Source organism: Pelobates fuscus, chromosome 2 (assembly GCF_036172605.1).
Source record: "Pelobates fuscus isolate aPelFus1 chromosome 2, aPelFus1.pri, whole genome shotgun sequence".
In the NCBI taxonomy this organism is placed as follows: Eukaryota; Metazoa; Chordata; class Amphibia; order Anura; family Pelobatidae; genus Pelobates; species Pelobates fuscus.
In genome coordinates this window covers 341,897,910-341,918,485 of record NC_086318.1, presented here as the reverse complement: position 1 = coordinate 341,918,485, position 20,576 = coordinate 341,897,910, and the positions used below count along the sequence as shown (strand labels likewise).

The window sequence follows — 20,576 nt, the reverse complement described above, 5'->3', positions numbered from 1 at the left end:
TCAGGAGCTGCTTGAAAAATATTTATGCAAAATTCAATACATCACATTATTGTAGCGATAAGCAATCATGCTTCTTATCACATACACATATTCACATAGACATATACATATGTACCATCATTAAAGGAACACTGTTCTCTATCAATACACTTTTCTATAAATTATTTATATGTATTGCATTCCAAAACATTACTAAACTAAACATAAATTTACATTTATTCCAGTGCCAACAGCAGCCCCTGGCAGCATATCGCCTTGCCCCCTTTGCAGTCATCAAGTGTGATGACATTGGTGAACCCAAGGCACATGCCACAATCTTTAAATGCTTTTTATAGAAGATGAGGGTATTGAAAGGTAGAAGAATAGAAAATCTGATGTCATGGTATGAGTGCAGGCAATTATGATTCTCAGCTCTCTGAATAAGATGGCTTGAAGCCCTGCTTTGACATCCTAAAACAAGTGAAAGAGAGGAGGTAAACGATAAGACAAAGGGGAGATATTTTTGACACTATAACATCTTTAATAAATTATTGTAGTTGTTCGCGTGTCTTTAGCCTGTCCCTGCAGGCTTTTTGTTGTGAACACTTCAGAGAAAAGGCAGTGTCTACATTGCTGCCTAGGGACACCTCAAGTGGCCACTCCTCAGACAGCCACTAGAGATGCTTCAGCATTGCCTTTTAGCGTCTCCATTATATGCATGGAGATGCATTGATTCACTGCATCTCTATGAGGAGATTCTGATTGGCTAGGGTGGCGTTTGGCGCCGCCCTCACCCTGCCTCCTTGGCTGAGATCATCAGAATGGGCGATCTCAGACAATCCAATGCTTTCCTATCTGAAAGTATTGTATTTGGATGAGATCAGCAATTCTGATTATGTCAGCCAAGGAGGCAGATCACAGGCAAAGGCCAGTGCCAGCTGACCCTCGTGGCTCTGGAATTAAGGTAACTTTTCATATTATTTAAATGGGTCAAGGGGGGCCAGGGACCCTACATGTGTCTTTAACACTATAGGGTCAGGAATATATGTTTGTGTGCAATAGCAAATGAGGGCATTTCGTTCAGATCAACCCTTAGTGTAGGGGTTCCCAATTGCTTCGGTGGGAAAGTTACAAGGGGCCTTTGTTGTTTTAGGTCTTTTGAATTATATGGAAAAAATTAAGTTGAGCATTTGTTTGTTTTGGTGAGTCAGAGGGTTGTTTTCAGCAAGAAAAACAAAGAATTATGGAAAGAAGACTTGATGGGGAACTGTAGTCTCAGTGGTCTTACGTGCTCCCAACTTGCGCCATCACAGTCTATAATGAACGCGGCGGCGAGGTTCATCTTCCTGACCGCCCAAACCTCCCACGCCTCACCCCCTTCATTGGCTTCCCATAAGATATAGGGCTCAATTAAAAATTTTGGTTCTTGCTTTCAAATCTCTACATAACGCTGCTCCCACCTAGCTATCCTCCCTAATACACAAGTATGTCCTATCTAGGCCTCTACGCTCTGCTGAAGACCTATGTCTATCTTCTGTTCGTACTCCCACCTCTGATGCTCGCCTTTAAGACTTCTCTAGGGCTGCACTGTTATTGTGGAACTCCTTTCCCTGTTAGACGTCCACCTAGTCACCACTCCTTCAAAAAAATCATTAAGCTCACGTCTTCACAAAAGTGTATCAATTAAACTGTTAATAGCTCCCAACCGATTCCTCTCCTGCAACTGTCAGTACGTCTCTAATGTTATCCTTACCTTTTGTGTCACTTTACCCCACTCCCTCTAGCATGTAAGCTCATTGAGCAGGGCCTTCAACCCCTCTGTTCCTGTGCGTCCAACTTGCCTGGCTACAATTATGTTTGTTAGTCCACCCATTGTAAAGCGCTGCGGAATTTGTTGGCACTATATAAATAATAATAATAACTGTATGTACTTTTAATTATCATATGGCATGCAAACGGCCCTCTGTTGCTATAAATACCTCTGCACAGCTGCAATAAAGTCAGTTCTGTTTAACCCATTTATGTAGTCTGGGCTAATGGTGTGGGTTAAAGGAGATAATCACTATCTATATCTCACCTTTGAATGCTTTTCAGAGTATTTTAAGATGGAAATCTGAGCACTCCTAGCAGCACTGAATACTTTAACTTCGCAAAGTGCTACAGGATGTTTCAAAAATAGCCAAGGAAGCCAAGAAATAAAAGAGGTACTCGGCAGAAGCAACCCTGCAAATCGTTGAACGATACCAAATTAGTAGAAGATAAGGTATACTTGGGCATTATTTGTTACTATACTTCTGCATTCGGTTTCATCTGAATCTAGATTAGTCCGAATTTTGGCTGACGCATTCAAACTCTGTAACACCATATGGATGAATCGTGAAATGAATGAAACTGCAATGATTGAACCATTTTGTTTATTCCATGAGTTGGAGTTCCTTCCATGGTGCCAAAAATATTAGGATGGTATGGATAGAAGGAATGGGGGTGCAAATAAGCAGCTAAGTTTGCCATGATGGACAAGAGGTCTGGCCAAGCATTTGGGCTGTATCTATTATCCAATCACAAGGTGGAAAAAAAAAAGGTTATTGATTGTTAGGGGACAGCCACCAAATGTTAATTTTATTCAGAGGTCAAATGAAAAGTGACCAACAAAGGGTAAAAATAGATGAAGCAGAAAAACAAATCCTATATATTTCCAATCAGGATTCTTTCAGACACTGGTCTACATCTACTGAAGAAGACAGACCAGCAGACAGTGATTGGTTATACCTGGGTGGGAGATGTGTTTTTGATCGTTGCATGAGACTGGTAAGGTGGTTGTTTAGGTTACTACTGTGCTTAGCCACTGACAGTGCCACTTACAATTTTTTTTAGTGAGAAGTAGCTTATGTCATTGATCCTTTAACAATTCGACTGGTCCTCTTCAATAATGGCTGCCTTAGAGGATATGAGAAACAGTCACTTCCTCCCACATAACACCAAGCCTCAAAGGAGACAGAGGATAGAGAAGAGGCGAACGTGGACTGGAAGAGCATCTGACTCCCAATAGCCTCAGCCAGCAGACTGGACCCCATAGAGCCACCCTTCTGCACCCAACAGGAGGGTGACTAAAAAAGAAAATTACATTTTGCACGTGTTTGTGTATTAGGATATCTGTCTGTGTTTCTGTGTGTCTGTATGTGTATCTACCTGTATGTTTGTGTATTTATCAGTGTGTCTCTATGTGTATCTGTGTATCTATTGGTGTGTCTGTTATACCTGGAATTTACTACACATTCTCACTTTAACTAGAGACTCTGCCACTGTGGACACACAGGTCAGAGAGCATGGCAGTCATCCTAAGTCAGTCAGAGTGTGGAGCAGTAATGTTGCGGAGGACGTATATTCCTTTCAGTAATAATAAACTAATTATATAGTAAGAGTGCAGCAGAGTGCAGCAATAAAGATGGTTTTATATAACTACCAAGCCAAATATCTAAAGCAATTAAGGAGTATAAGAGTGTCTGTACATGTATCTGTGTGTTTATGTATCTGCAAGTATGTCAGTGTGTGCCCCGTGTATCTGAGTTTCTGTGTATCTGTATGTGTCAGTATTTTGTATCTGTATATTGTATCTGTTATTGAGTGTACCTGTGTACTAGTGTATCTACATGTGTGTGTGTCTGTATGTGTGTTTTAGTGTGCGTGTCTGTGTATCTGCATGTGCATCTGTGTATCTGTATGTGTGTCAGTGTGTATCTGCATGCAGCTGCGAAACTACCAGCAGTGCAGCCCATGTGGGAAACCATCAGGTGGCAAGTGTTTTCAGTGCCCCTGTAATCTTGGCAGTGTAGGAGGAATTCAGAGGCGACCACAACTACCAAGCCAAATATCTAAAGCTGATAAGGAGTAAAAGAATGTCTGTACATGTATCTGTGTGTTTATGTATCTGCAAGTATGTCAGTGTGTTAAAGGATCTTAACATGTATAGCATGGAGGAAAGACGAGACAGGGGGGATATGATAGAAACATTCAAATACATAAAGGGAATCAACACAGTAAAGGAGGAGACTATATTTAAAAGAAGAAAAACTACCACAACAAGAGGACATAGTCTTAAATTAGAGGGACAAAGGTTTAAAAATAATATCAGGAAGTATTACTTTACTGAGAGGGTAGTGGATGCATGGAATAGCCTTCCAGCCGAAGTGGTAGAGGTTAACACAGTAAAGGAGTTTAAGCATGCGTGGGATAGGCATAAGGCTATCCTAACTATAAGATAAGGCCAGGGACTAATGAAAGTATTTAGAAAACTGGGCAGACTAGATGGGCCGAATGGTTCTTATCTGCCGTCACATTCTATGTTTCTATGTTTCTATGTTTCTATGCCCCTGTGTATCTGAGTTTCTGTGTATCTGTATGTATCAGTATTTGTATCTGTATATTGTATCTGTTATTGAGTGTACCTGTGTACTAGTGTGTGACGAGGTGCCCCTCGCTACTTGGTCCTGGAGAGGCCTGCTTGCCAGCCTCCTGCCATGTGCTATGGTCCCTGTGATACTTTGCCAGTTAAAAACACTATTGGTCTTATTGACTTTTATTTTAAATAGTGCTTGGCCTTTAAAAACAGTGTATGGACATATTGAAACTTTTGGGACACTTTTTCTGCCCCTTTGAATCCATGGGAAGGTGTGCCTCTTCCCCTCCCCCTGTCCCATTGTGCTCCAGCAGGGCGTTGTCCCAGGGACACTGCCAAACCAGTTGGAACTAGCTGCTTTGTCCCTCCTCGGTCAAAATATGACTTCCACCTATCTCCTGAACCACTTAACCGATTCAAGTGAATTTTGGATATGTTTATCCCCAAATTATGCTGGTTATAAAAATACAAGTTTATTGATATCACGTGTAAACTCACAAAGTTACAAAAATGGCATAAAAGTATGTTGTTTAGCTTGGAGATAATTGAGTTGATACAGTAATTAACTCAATTATCTCCCAAGCAGAGGGGAGGATTTTCATTGTAAAAAGTGGGTGTGCTTATCCATGTGCCTTTATTTTATTGGTTGTTAAATTTACAGTTACAGTGCCCCACAAGGTCCACGTGGGTGGTAACCTTGCTGGGAAAGTTGTATATAAGTAGGAATAAACGCTCATTGGAGTCAGTTCTTCTTGACCCTCAACACGTAGTCTTGTCTCGTGATTGGAGGGGACAGTTATACGCACACTGGGGATTGCTATGCTCCGCATACTCCCCTGAGCTTTAATCACTTAGCTCTTTTAAGAGCTTGTTCCTGATACGCTCTCCTGGAAGAGAGGTCTTCCCCACATGGTCCTGGAGGACAGAAGCTGATCCAGGGTGGACAGAAGACGACGAGACTCCAGTTAAGCTCCGGCGGTTGTGGAGTCTGTGGTGGTTGTGGTGTCCGGTGTGGTGCTTGTGGTCCTCGGCGCAAGCTAGGAAGCGTCCATCAACGGAAGGTACTCGGTCGGAGTACGGGGAGTTCCGTTACATAGTGTATCTACATGTGTGTCTGTATGTGTGTTTTAGTGTGCGTGTCTGTGTATCTGCATGTGCATCTGTGTATCTGTATGTGTGTTAGTGTGTATCTGCATGCAGCTGCAAAACTACCGGCAGTTCAGCCCATGTGGGAAACCATCAGGTGGCAAGTGTTTTCAGTGCCCCTGTAATCTTGGCAGCATAGGAGGAATTGAGAGGCGGCCACTTAATCCGAGATAACATATAGGAGTGCAGGAGAGGCAGAGAGATGGTATGCTTAAATGGGAGAGCCTCTTACTCCCAACAGCCTCGGCCAGCCAACTGGACCCAAGGGAAGTTACCATGCTGCACCCAAAAGTTAGGAAAACAAGAGGGTGGCTTAAAATGTGTACATTTTACATGTGTGACTGTGTATCTATCTGAATGTCTGTATGTGTCTCTGTGTATATATCCGTGTGGTTGTATATATATCTGTGTGTATGTATATCTGTGTTTCAGTGTATCTGTCTTTGTGTCAGTATGTGTCTCTGTGTGTCTGTATGTGTATCTGTGCCCCTGTGTATCTATGTGTCTGTGTATCTGTATGTATGTCATTGTGCATATATGTGTGTCTGTGTATCGGCATGTGTGTTTATCTGTGTATCTGCATGTTTCTGTGTATTTGAGTGTGTGCTAGTATATCTGCATGTGTGTCAGTGTGTGTATCTGGGTAACTGGACATGTGTCAGTGTGTGTATATGTGTATGCATTTCAGAATTCAAACTCCAAACAAATACACAAATACAACCCTGCCTTCAAATAACAACACTACAGTTTATGACCTGCCATCCCTTTTGTCATCCCTACATTCAAACAGGCAAACACTATATACAAGTAAACCATTGCTTTCAAATGGCAGCAATACATACACACATACAACACAACACTACACACAGATACACCCCTACATTCACACACACATATTCCATATAAAACATGCTTACATTCAAACATACAACCACTGCTCAGTGCTGTATACAAGCCTGTAAGGATTAGCAAATGGTAGATCCCATGTTGGTAAAGCATTGTGGGATCTATCTTTTGGCAATCCTTGCGACACGAGTGGCCCAAATAAATTCTTGCATTCGGGCCCTCTCTACTTTAGTTCCGCCACTGGTCATATGGTATATTTTGAGCCTTATAAGAAAGCCATTGAGAACCATCTCTTTGACTCCGACCTCTCCTTCAAGCCTCATGTTCAATCATGATCGCCAAATCCTGTAATTTCCATCTCAAAAACATTGCGCGCATCCGCCCCTACTTAATGCCAGATGCGACTAAGGTGTTGGTCCATTCCACTGTCCTTTCTCGCCTTGACTACTGTAATCCGCTTCTCAGTGGTCTTACGTGCTCCTAACTTGCGCCGTTACAGTCCATAATGAATACGGAGGCGAGGCTCATCTTTCTGTCTGCCCGCACCTCCCATGCCTCACCCTTCTGTAAGTCCCTACATTGGCTTCCTATAAAATATAGAGCTCAATTTAAAATTCTGATTCTTGCTTTCAAATCTCTACATAATGCTGCTCCCACCTATCTATCCTCCCCTATACACAAGTCCCGTGTAGACATGTCCCGTCTAGGCCCTTACGATCTGCTTAAGACTTACGTCTATCTTCTGTCTGTACTCCCACCTCTGATGCTCGCCTTCAAGATTTCTCGAGGGCTGCACCGTTCCTGTGGAACTCGCTTCGCTCCTCCGTTAGATGCTCACCCAGTCTCCACTCCTTCAAAAAATCGTTAAAAACCCACTTCTTTATAAAAGCGTATCAATTAAACTGTTAATAGCTCCCAACTGATTCCTCTTCTGCAACTGTCACTAGTCTAATACTATCCTTACCTTTTTGTGTCATTTTACCACACTCCCTCTAGCATGTAAGCTCATTGAGCAGGGCCCTCAACCCCTCTGTTCCTGTGTGTCCAACTTGTCTGGTTACAACTACATGTCTGTTCGTCCACTTGCGCCGTTACAGTCCATAATGAATACGGCGGCCAGGCTCATCTTCCTGTCTGCCCGCACCTCCCATGCCTCACCCTTCTGTAAAGCGCTGCGGAATTTGACGCGCTCTATAAATATCATAATAATAATAATTTTCTTTAACCCCTTAAAGACCAAACTTCTGGAATAAAAGGGAATCATGACATGTCACACATGTCATGTGTCCTTAAGGGGTTAAAAGGTTATGGTATTGTTTTCCCCACTTTTGTTTTACATGCACATTGCATCTTATTTTGTAAAAAATATCACTTACATACAAACACACTTTGTATTTTGCTGCTTATTTTTTAAATCTCATTTGTACCACAGTAATAAATTAGCCTAACTGTACTCAGCAACATCTCCTGGCTACAGTAATACCCATACAACTTTGCAAAGTATCAGTCTTAATCCTATCCCTAGTCCTAAACTAAACCCATATTCTAGAGACCAAATCTTAACTCTAAATGTAGCCCTCATCCTAATCATAAACCTCATCCTAATCTGAACCCCAACCATGTTCCTAACTCTAATCATAATCCTTATTCTAGCCTTAATCCTATTCTTAAAGGGACATGTAAAACACTTCAGCTTTTGATAGTGTCCTATTTTTAAATTTTACAAAAAGTGCAGATTTCAATAGAAATTGGCACTTTTATGAATTACCCTTGTTACATGCCCTATGCTTGTCAATCAGACAACAGGTCCTGTTACTTCATGGTTGATTGGCTCAGTGGAGCTAAATTAAAGAGCTAAGAAATTGCTTAGAGTGCATGCCTTACAAAGCCTTTTCATTGAGCTGCATTGGTACGTTTGTAAATGGACAGTCGCAGAAAGTCTGGCTTGGGTTAGAATGGGAGGGCATGTAAAGGCTGCAGACAAGAGATATGCAACTTTTGCAAACCATTTTTAGATATACCCCAACGAGAAATGCACAATCTACTAAATACATTTTTTTTTTTTTTTAAATGGGCAGTGGGGTGTCCCTTTAATATTAATCCTAGCCTTGGAAAGATTCCTATGCTGGCCCTAATACGAGCCCTAATCATAACCCCAAAAAACATAATTCTTAATCTAATCCTAAACATAAACCTAGTCCTAACCCTAATACTAAGGTTAATCATAATCCTTAATCCAATTCTAAAATAAAACAGTTAGAGCAGTATCTTGCTGATTCAGCATTACTACTGGTTGATTCAGCATTACAAATCCCTGTCATACTGAAAACAAATCAATGCCGTTACACTGAGGACTTTGCCAGTTGCCCAGCACTGTTCCAAAAGGCGTTCGGGAATACAGGAAAACCATGTCAGGTTCTGATGATCACTAAGTCACGGTGTTTAAAATGCAATGCAGTATTCACTTTGAAATGAGAGGATTGGATATAGAGTACCCCTGTCTCTGACCAGCAAACTGTTGAATCTGAGACTGGGGTAACGGGCCAGGATGGTGGTACCAGTTCCACCTAAGTTGGGCTTGAACCCAGATATAGATATGCAATTTACAAAAGATTGAACAGATTAAACAGCTCCCCCCTCTCTCACTTGCACAGCCAAGCAAAGGGAGAGAAGAGCTATCAATCAACCTGGTATGTTGGAGAAAAAATAGAGCAGTGAATAATATAGAGATATGCCTATAGTTAAGTCCAAGAAACTAGGTATCTAAAAGTTAAACACAAAAATATTAGAAACACTAAAAAGATATGTATCCTAGCATAAACAGTAAAAACTGTAACTTTATTGAGCAGACTATAGAAAGGATACAATTGGACAGTGTCTAATAAATGCTTGTGAAAACGACTACGAAATTCCCAGTGGATATGCTTGAACGCCAGAGGGTAGGAATTAAAGCATAAAAAATGCTATACTATGTAAATATCCCTATTGGGTGTCCACATAGGAAAACAAAAGAAAACGTAGTAGATTAGATACCTGTTTAAAATGCAATGCAGTATTCACTTTGCACTGCATACAGCTCATCTGTCAGTCGATGGCCACTATTTGTGGCTCCCACTGACTGGGAAAGCCCCAGGTATCGATTGATACCAGGTATCGATTAATCCCTGCTCACACTGCATTGCCGTCTGTAGGGACTTAAATTCCCATTTTAATTTCTGCATGCCACACTGACGATCAGTTAAACATATAGATAATATGTCAGTCTGGTGCCATTAAAAATGAGTCTTCCTGGTGTGAGCAGTTATGTAACCCTGCTCACACCAAATTGCTGTCAATAGGGATGTAAAGCCCCGGTTTAAAGAGCTGAGTGCAGTGTTCACTTTGAGCTCTGCATGCAGCTCATTTGTCAACATGTTCTTGCCCCAGCGGACAGAGGGGAACCCCAGGTACCTAATGATACCTGTTCAGCTTTTACCAGCAGGGAAATACTACCTACTGGTAAAATTACACATTAAGGGAAGGACATCCATAACGGAATAATTCTGTCATGTGTCCCTAAGGGGTTTAGCCATTAGCAGCATATATAGGTAGTTGCTATCACCATTATATTATTAGCTTACTCTGAACAATAAAATAAGAAGAAAATGTTTTTTTTTCATTTTGTAATTAATCAATTCAGAATTGCAATGTGACTATCATTTGCATAAGTCTTCAAGTATATAAAACTCACCTCTTTCAGATCTTCAAATGTGACCACCATAATATTTTCTTTATCTATGTGTTTATTCCAGTCAAGAGCATATTCAAAATATGATCCAAAACACACTAGCACAAAGAGAAAGTATTTTAGACAAAGTAAAATTAAGGATATATTCCTTCCTTGATAAAGAGATTCTAGATTTGGGCACCGCCTAAATGTTAATTTAGTCCAAATAAATTCAGACAAACTAAAAAATGTTTTGTCCGAACTGAATTCGGCTGTTTGTTCATTTTTTTCTGGTTGAAATTCAGCATTATTTTGTTTTTGGAATTTCATTTAAAAAAAAAATAAAAAAATGTTGGTCTGTGTTTCAGGGCATCTTGCACTCATTTAGTAGATGGATAACTCCCTAAACTGGTACCTTTGTGAGATTGCCAAATTATGAAGGGTACCAAATTAGGGAGATGGTTAGTAGATATCTTCCTTTTGGTATAATTATGGCAATCCCACAAAGATTAGGGAGCTATATATTAAGGGGACACTATAGTCACCAGAACAACTACAGCTTATTGAATTTGTTCTGGTGAGTAGAATCATTCCCTTCAGGCTTTTTACTGTAAACACTGTCTTTTCAGAGAAAATGCTGTGTTTACATTACAGCCTAGTGATAACTTCACTGGCCACTCCTCAGATGGCTGTTAGAGATTCTTCCTGGGTCATGGCTGCCTTCCTCTGCATGCAGACAATGAACTTTCCTCATAGAGATTCATTGATTCAATTCATCTCTATGAGGAGATGCTGATTGGCCAGGGCTGTGTTTGAATCATGCTGGCTCTGCCCCTGATCTGCCTCCTTGTCAGTCTCAGCCAATCCTATGGGGAAGCATTGTGATTGGATCAGGCTACCACTTCTAATGATGTCAGAGGAAGTTCAGTTGGGCTGTTGCTGCCCAGTCGCTAATCCAGTAAAGAGGGATGACGGGTTGGGGAAAGAGGGAAGACTTCACCTCCCTTCTACTAATGTGGGGGTAATTTTCACTCCCATAGGAAGAGAGGGGCATGGGGGGGACTTCTTTACAAGGAGGGAGATGCAAGCGTGTAGCTTTTTCATTTTAATATAAAACTAACAAAGGCAAGAATGAATTGCAGAATGAAATTTCGTCTAGCTAGCAATGTGTTCTTAGCTTTATTCACTGTAATTTTAATTCGTTCATTCGACTTTTAGATGAATGGACGAATAGCTCAAATTTGGACTAAAATGAATGCCCAAGTCTAGAAATTTTAACCAAAATTGATAACCTAAAGCAAATAGCAAGACAAATTGAGCCTAGTCTATATAAACGCAGTTGAGAAGAGTAAAACAAAGGAATATACATGAAAAGTAAATAACATTAGGTGGCTCTGTGCATTTTCAATGTATTTGTTTAGGTTTACCTTTTCCTTCCATATATGCTTCGAAAAACAATTCCCAAGAGTCAAATGAAGGAAGGACAGGATTTTTGTTGGAAAAATGGTAATATGACACTGCTGTATCTTTTGGATTACGGAAAATTAGTAGCATCTAAAGAAGAGGACATAAAATGTAAATCATAATCATGTTCACTTTCTGAGTAACATTTTAAGATTTTAAAATTGTAAATTATCTATAACGTGCCTTTATTTCTTGCACCATAAAAAGGTTATACAGTTGTAATCACGTTTATTGTCAAAATTTACAGACTTTCAGCTGTTTGCAATGAACAAATCAAACAAAAGCAATTGAAATAGCTAAACACAACAAATGGTTCACGTGGTTTCCCCAAGTTCACCTGAAAATGCAACTTATAATGATTTCTCCAGTCTAATTCAACGCCTTTATGGCAAGCATCTTTAGTACTTCGTAGAGCACATTCGCGGATGACCTCCTGCAAATAAGATGCATAGCCAGACACAAGCTTCTAGCAGTGTTCCTGAGGAATATTAGCCCATTTCTCATTAGCAATGGTCTCTGGCTCAGATATTGACTTGGGTTTGCATGCTGCAACTGCCTTCTTCAAATCCCAACAGAGATTTTCTATAGGGATCAAGTCGATTGACTGTGATGGCCACTTTTGAATTTTCCAGGACTTCTTCTGCAACTAAGCCTTGGTTGAATTTGGGGTATGCTTAGGATCATTGTCTTGTTTGAAGGCTCAGTGATGCAGAAGCTTCAGCTTCTTCACAGATAGCAATACGTTTTCTCCTTGGATTTTCTCATACTCCAATGAATTGTCTTCCACACACTCCAGGTTTCCAGTGAAGAGGATGCAAAGCAGCCCCAGAGCATCACCGAGCCACCACTTTGCTTAACTGCAGGCAGAGTATTCTTATTAGCGTATGCTTCATTCTTCGTCCTCTAGACATACCGCTGATACTTTGAGCCTCAAAGTTCCAGTTTTGTTTCATTGCTCCACAGAAAAGAATTCCAAAACATCTGTAGCTTATTGAAGACAACTTTTCCTGTGCTTTTGGGTCAGTAGTGGCGTACATCTTAGAGTTATGGCATGGAAACCTTCTGCATTTAGTACACGCCTTACTGTGCTCATTGCAACCTCAGTGCCTTTTGCCATCAAGTCTTTTGCAGTCACCCAGGGGTTTTTAGTTGCAGCCAATGATAGCTTCCTTTATCTGCCACTGTCCAGGTGTTTCTTCAACTTTGAACTTACAAACTATGCTTCCATTGGTGTCTCTAGGAACATTCAGTACCTCCGCTATCTTTTTGAATCCTGTTCCTTGTTTGTGAAGAGCCATAATCTATTCTCTCAACTTTGTGGACTATTCTTTTGACTTGGCCATATTTCTAACATGCAGTAAAACATGACACTCAACAAACCTCTAGCCCAGTCTTCCCCAAACTGTGGCCCTCCAGATGTTGCTGAACTACAACTCCCATGATTCTATGAATGAAATAGGCTGAGAATTTGTTCAGCAACATCTGGATGGCCGGAGTTTGGGGAAGCCTGCTCTAGCCAGTTCAGGTATTTCAAGTGTTCCAGCTCAAGCACATCTGGTGCAGCTAATGAAGTCCTTGATTAGCTGCATTATGTATACTTGAGACAACACCTGTCTTGCATAAATGTGTGTTGTGAAGTATTCTATTCAGAGGGTTGAATAATTGAAAAGTTGCATTTTCAGTTGATTTTGGGGAAACCACTTGAAACATTAATTGTTTGTCTGATGTGTACATTGCAAACAGCTGAAAGTCTAAATTTTGATAATAAACCTTATTTTTAAAAGGGGCTGATTAATTTAGAATACAACTATATCTGAAGAAAAAGCTGGTATGAAAAATAATATGACTGCGAGTCATTACTGTTTTGTACATATGACAGTTAGCTAAGGAAAATACATTGGACTTGAAACTGCACCTTCACTTTCTTTTCAAAAAAGGATTTAGGCAGGTCATCAGGATACATATGTGTTGCAAAGAGTCTTGGAGATGGTTTTCCTTTCAAATGCTAAAAAACAAAAAGGGTAGAGTTAGGTTGTGTCTGACTTCTCCACTTAACAAATCACTTTAATTTTTTTTGCAGTTTGGTAATCTGTTTTTTCATTATTCACTATTTATTGCTTAGTGAATAAACCATCTGTTATAAAATATGTAGAATAAAAAAAAAAAAACTAAAAAAAAAAAACCTAAGTACAAAGTTTTTCAGCTGCTTACATTGGTACTTGTGGTTTTACTTTATAATGACAAAAATGTTTTGGGTATTGTTAAAGGGCCATTTCATGCACAATGACCACTGCAGCATGATGTAGCAGTTATGGTGCCAGGAGTTCCCTGGCACCATCTCAAAATAAGCTCTCAAACTATTTACAAACCTTTGATATTTACCTGACTCTGTAGGTGTCCCCAGGGCAAACTGAAGTGCTTTTTGGGGTGTGGAGTGGTCCTTTAAGTATGAAAACATAAGAGGGATGTAGGGGAACAAAGCCTGTGTGGCCTGACTGACAAAGAAATGAGTTAAGGTAAAGCTGTCTTTGCACAGTATACAAATACTTTTGCTGCTTTAGTTTCTCTGACACTGTAGCATGTTCCCTTTCTTCTAAATTTACTACATACACCTTTCCTCTGTCCCAGACTGTATAACATGAGCTTCTGCCTCCTAGTAAGAAGGTAAGTAGAGTAGTGGACAAGTGAGTGCTAGCGGGACAGTTCTTAGAAAGTATGGAGCGAGCGCATCATTAGATGCATTTATGCTAAGCTCAGGGTGCTGTTTGCATGGTATGCCTTTTGCTGGCCAGTCTGCATGATTGGCAGGCAGCCTGTCAAGGCCCTGGGGAGATAGCGCAGCTAAGCGGACAAGGGCACATGTATGAGTGTGGGGATGGATGCATGTGATTGGTTGTTTATGAATGTGTGGGTGGGATTATGTGGTGTGTGTTTGGTGGGGGGTGGTCTTACCACAGTGACACTTGGGATTCGGGCCAGCAAACAGCTTCGGTCCCGCCCGCCCCATGGGTTTGAGGCGGTTAGGTTAATATGTGGAATGAAGTGATCAAGTTTAAGGTCTCAACCTGCCCTGCTCTAAAGGGTTAACCTTAGGTTACCTGTTTGGACGTGCCCACCGAGTGTGGAAAAAGGTCGGCTGGTGGTAAGCATTGGAAGGAAAAGGAATTTATGTTGAGGGGGGAGGTGAGAGGAAGTGACACATAGGATCATGGTCAGTATATTGGCAAGGACGCTGGGGTTTCACTGTATGACAATATGTTTTAAGTTATATGCTAAGTTCTGGTTATTTATGTTTCACGTTTTGGTTATATCAAAGAAAGGAGAATATTAAAATAAATTATGGATGTGTTATGCAGTATTTGTCATACGTTATAATAAATGCTGTGGCCTGTTTCATCCATACTACATTCTCTGTCATTATTTGGGTGCTGATTTGGGATAGTTTGTTACTATGCTGCATCACGATTCCCTACTACGTACATAGATGCATTTACACCAGGCTGTCCTTCTAGTTCTTCGGGCAGACTTGATTAGCATCAGTGGCCCAACTTTTTACTCTGTCCACCGACATTCTGCTTCACCAGACACCACTTTTACGGGGTATGGATTTACTTGAAAGATGAAAGCTAGAGATTAGCATAGGGTGTGTTGTGTTGTCTTATAGCTATATCCTGTGAGTTTCCCTCCAGCACCACTTCCACCAAATACTAGACGCTTGGGAGGTATGGGTGTTTTAGTGTTTTCTGTCGAGAAGATTCTGTTATTAGGCCCATCATAATTGTCGGCACCAGGTCCAATGGGCTCTTAATCCGGCCCTGGGTGTACCCAGTCCTTCTGGGTCTGCATATCCATGTTAAAATTTTAAATCATACTTCCTTATTGGCATCCTGACTAGGCATGTGCATTTGTTACATTCCAAATCAAATTTTATTCCGAATTCATTCCAGTTCGGAAGCATCCGAATTGCCAAATTCTTTACAAAATGAACAAAAAATTAACACATTTGGAGTAAATTGAAAGATTTTTTTTTTTTTAAATTGAAACAATAGGGATAACAATTCAGGGACTTATTTACTAAGCAAATGGAAAAGCAAAATTAAGAAAAAAAAATGTCTTTCCCTTTTCCCCTTTCAGTTGCTTAGTAGCTAGCTCATAGAAACATAGAATGTGACGGCAGATAAGAACCATTCGGCCCATCTAGTCTGCCCAATTTTCTAAACACTTTACTTAGTCCCTGGCCTTATCTTATAGTTAGGATAGCCTTATGCCTATCCCACGCATGCTTAAACTCCTTTACTGTGTTTAGTATCCTTATGTGGGGTAGCCATAATTAATGGGAACCATGTTAGGAACTTATCTACTAAGCAACTGACAAAGCAAAAATGTTTATTATCTTGCACTCTCAGCTATTTTGTAGATAGCTCGCTAATTTTGTACCCTCATGTGGGAATGCCATTTGTGAATATCTATATACTAAACACAACTCCCTAATTTGTTACCCTTATGTGGAATTGCCATATTTAAAGGTACCAAATTAGGGATCTGTTTAGTAGATAGTTCACTGATTCTTTACCTTTATGGGCATTATCATAATTAAGGGTACAAATTTAGGGAGCTGTTTAGTAGACAGCGCCCTAATTTGGTACCCTTATGTAGTATCATAATTTTTAAAGATAACAAAATAAAACTCTGCTTAGCAGATAGCTCCATGATTTGGTATACCTTAATAGGGCAATCCCATGTTAGGATGGAAAATTTGGGAGTTATATAGTAAACAGATGAAAGATCAAAATTTAAAAAATGCCATTTTATTACTTTTGATCTTTCAGCCGTTTTGTTAGTAGATAGCTCCCTAATTTGGTACCCTTATGTGAGATTACCATTTTTAAGGCTACTAAATAAAGGCGCTATCTGATAAACAGTGTCCTAATTTTGTATCCTTGGACACAATGTCTCACACAGCTTCACAATACACTTGCTGAAAAAGCCTACATTTTTAGCTATTTAAAGTGTGTTTAATTTAAAACTTCTTATCTTCTGCTCTGTAAATTGCCTGCTAGATCCTACATCAGTCTCCTGAGTGTGATTAAAGTTCAATTAACAGATCGGGGCATAAGAACTTCTAAAGTAAAGACATTGTGCTGTAAATATGAATACACTTAATGCAAAAGTGCATCAAACATAGTGCAAAAAGTGCTCAGAATTCACTAACAAAACTTGTTCCATTCATAGAATATATGTAAAAAAAAAAAATGAAAACAATATAGTGTGATATTTTAAGCAACAATATTAAATATATATATTTGTGGTCAGGGACAATAAGCCGAGTTATAGTAGTGGTGGCCTAAGTCGGTTGTGGTGTGCGGAAACCGATGTCCGGGCAGGCCTGTAAAAAGAGGGCCCACCAAATTGAATGGTTTGATAAAGGGAGCGGTGGGTGGGCTGAAACAGGGTAACGGATGTATGGAGTGAACAATTTAAGGATAAGCCAAGGTATGTTTAGAATGCCATTAGGGACAGGGACGTAGCTTACACTAGGCAAACAAGGCATCTGCCTTGGGCGGCACTTTGCAGGGGCAGCAAAAAAAGCCGCCCCAAACGCCCAGGCAGATCCCTTGCTTGCCTCGTGTCCTAGGGGGCTCAAGAGCTGGCTAGATGGCCACTTTTGAGCCCCCCCGAGGCTGGCAGCGGGCAGCATACTCACCTGAGCTCTTCCTGCTCAGCTCCCTCCGCGCCGCTTAATGAAGCCGGGACCAGGAATATAACGTCAGACTGGCTCCCGGCATCACTAAGCGGCGCGCGAGGGAGCAGGAAAATCAGAGCTCCCTCGCCCCCTACTCAGCCTGTCCGCCCCCTGCCTACCCGACCAGCAGCCCTACTGGACAGGTAAGTAATCCACTCCAGCTCTCCCAGGTAGGCGGGGTGGATTTAAAAAAATAAATAAATAATAATTTGTGAGTGGTGGTGGTAATGTCTGTGTGTGTGTGTCTGTGAGTAAATGTGTGAGTGTGTGTGTGTCTGAGGGAATGTGTGTGTGTCTGAGTGAATGTGTCTGTGTCTGTGAGTATGAGCGTCTATCAGTGTGTCAAATCAGTGCGTGTGTGTTTGTCATTGTTTGTCAGTGTGTTTGCATCTATCAGTGAGTGTGTGCGTCTGTCAGTCAAAGTGAGACCTTGACTGGAAGGGGTGGGTAAAATCTAAATTAAAGGGAGGGGGGGGTGCCCGAACACCGTCTTGCCTAGGGCAGCACAAATCCTAAATACACCACTGATTAGGGATGTCCTTGTGTAAACATGTACAAATGTAAAGGTAAGAAGAGTAGTCAGACTGAAGGGTGTCAACGTGGAATGTGGTGGAGGGCCATCTATAAGATCGATGCCAAATGATGACGATTATGTAACTGGCACTAAAGATATTTCATAGTGTTATGAAGTAGGTGAATCAACACCTATTACTTACAAATATTTTGCAGGATAGAAGCGGCCCAATATGAGAGGTAAGGAGAAAATGTGTAGGAAGAATAAAGCTGGAGAATAGGTCATGAGAGGCAGGGTACAGAAATAGAGGTGTATACGGGGAAAAGATATATGGAATGAAGAAATAAAGGATACTCGTATCGTGGTATAGGAGTTGTGAAATCCCTGTGGAAGATCAGTTAGGCTAGAAGGGTAATAATGAAGTAATTAGTGGAGGCCATCTGAGGCCAAAGTCAAAGTGTGACTAGTACATCACCAACACCGAAGAGTATGTAGTGTCCTGATGTAGGTGACGTGTTTCATAATACTTGTTATCACTGTGCAATAAAAAAGTGACACAATGCTTAGAATAATGGATTAATTTACTAGTAAGTGTCGTGGGGCAAGATAGGGCCATAAAGGCTGGTTGGTTTAGGCCTAGCAAGTGATGTAATGAAATGTTGTTAGAAGGAGTAGTGTGTGTGTGTATATATGTGTATATATATATATATATACACACCTCATGCAGCAGGAAGGTACTTATGCAAAGCCCAAATTAGGGGTGGGTATGTCACAATGCCACCCACAGAGGGCCATATGATGGGAATGTAATGAATGCCTAATAAGGCCACGTGTGAAGGCTTAGGAACTGAAACAAGACCAGTTATAATCATATTTACATATGCACAGTTTCAATCTGAGACCTATGAAGGAGATAATGAAACCACCCAAGTAGAAGCAGGTGGACTGAAGTGCTTAATGTGAGGTAAAGATAATGTAGATGATAATGGAATTAGTTACTCAAGGATAATGCCTAATGAGGGCCTGAAGGATAGGTGCATTCTTGATAACATGTAGCATAATGGGGTAGTATGCTGTAGAGGAACGGATCCGCACCAACAACTTTTATTCCTTGCCTTGGCTGTCTGTACACGACCCTGTTACATACTGTGTTTTATCCTATATATTTCATGTGATTACACTTTATTCCGTTCGGGAGACTTCATCCGAATGAAAGCCGCTCACCTCCCGAACGAGGACCACTCCTGTGACCCATTAGAATGTTGTCACCCACCACTTAAGTGTAAGACCGCAAGGAAAACATTTAATGAGCGCTTCCCCCTGTGTTGCCGCCATTCATATAACCGAACATGTGGCAGAGAGGAGGGCGGCCATCTTGTCTCCCGAATGGGAAATGGCATAAAAGCTGTGTATGTGTGAATGCAATTCGGTTATACCCCCAGAGCTGGGTGTCGTCCAGTTGCTGGGGATGGTGTGGGAGATTCTTGGATTACTTTGCTGTGCCTGACTGTTCCATTGGATCGTATTACTTGTTGCTGACTGTAATTTGGTGTAACCAGTGGAGGAAAGTCTCTGCCAGGACTAGGGCTCTGCTACATTGGTTGGCAGGGTCGAGATACACAGCTCACAGAGGAACAAGAACCAGTGGATTTAGCAGTGACAGATGGACAGTGGATGGAGATTGACTACTCCATCCTGAAACTGTCCATGCTAAAGGATCTCCTAGAGGCGAGAGGGATATCAGCAAGGAAAAAGAAAAAGGCTAACATCATTGCTGAAGTAATGGTAGAATACCTTACAGATGGCGGTTCGGTTTCCGAACGGAGCGGTTCGGTACACGAATGGGAACAGACGGATTTCCAAAGGGAATTACAATTCCGGTAGTCTTTTTACAGCGAAAGACCATCTACAGACATTATTGCACGAACCATGTCGGAGGTCCAGGAGTTCGTGCTAAGGCAAAGGGATCAACAAACCCTTGAAAGAACCCAAGCAGTGACAATGGTGCAAGAAGGAGGAGGAAGATAATGATGCATTCCTCCAGGATTTTTATAAAGACAGTGTGCCCTACATAAAATTAATGTTGATGAATGGGTTCCCCTATTGGCAAGCAGACTCTCAGGGAGAGCAGCGGAGGCTTACCGCACTGTCCCAGACGAGAAAATCAGGAATTATGGCCGGGTAAAAGAGGTGATACTCGCAAGGTATGCCATCATGCAGGAGGCATACAGAAGGCGGTTTAGAGACCTGATAAAGGCGGACAAAGACTTGCATGCTGCATGGGCCTGCCAGTTGCACCGAGCCACTCTTGGGTGGGTACAAGCACATAAAGCCAGTACAATGGAAGACTTGCTACAATTGGTGTTAATGGAACGATTCTTTAACGGACTGGCACCAGACATCCAGGAGTGGGTAAGGGATCGCAACCCCTCTTCCATCACCGAAGCAGTAAGGTGAGCCAACGAATATATGGATGCCCGCCGACAGCAGAGACCGGTTCAATCCAGACCCTTCTTCAGACCTACAGCAGCACCTCCCGTTCCAGTAGCGCCTCCCAGGCAATTTAATAATGCTAATGCCCCACAGCCCGCTTCCACCCGCAAAACCACATCCAGTGCCACATCTGTAAAAAGATGGGGCATGTGCGCAGGGATTGCCCCCAGAACCTCGACCAGCTCCGTGGAACAGCCCTTGGCCACCACCACCCACCGGAGCAGCAGCACACTACTACTGGGCAGAGTTTACTGCCCAGTGTGCCACCCCTGCAACATCCGTAGAGCAC

General features: G+C 41.5%; 1 protein-coding gene across 1 annotated transcript in view; it reads right to left on the bottom strand.

Annotated features, from left to right (window-relative positions):
- Positions 1 to 20,576, bottom strand: part of LOC134587314 (sulfotransferase 6B1-like) — a 41,253-nt gene that overhangs the window by 979 nt on the left and 19,698 nt on the right. Inside the window, exons 3-5 of the mRNA XM_063443601.1 lie at positions 13,453 to 13,542; positions 11,501 to 11,627; positions 10,098 to 10,192 (exon numbers count right to left, since the gene is read on the bottom strand). Coding sequence (XP_063299671.1) covers positions 10,098 to 10,192; positions 11,501 to 11,627; positions 13,453 to 13,542 — 312 coding nt within the window. The remainder of the gene's footprint in view (positions 1 to 10,097; positions 10,193 to 11,500; positions 11,628 to 13,452; positions 13,543 to 20,576) is intronic.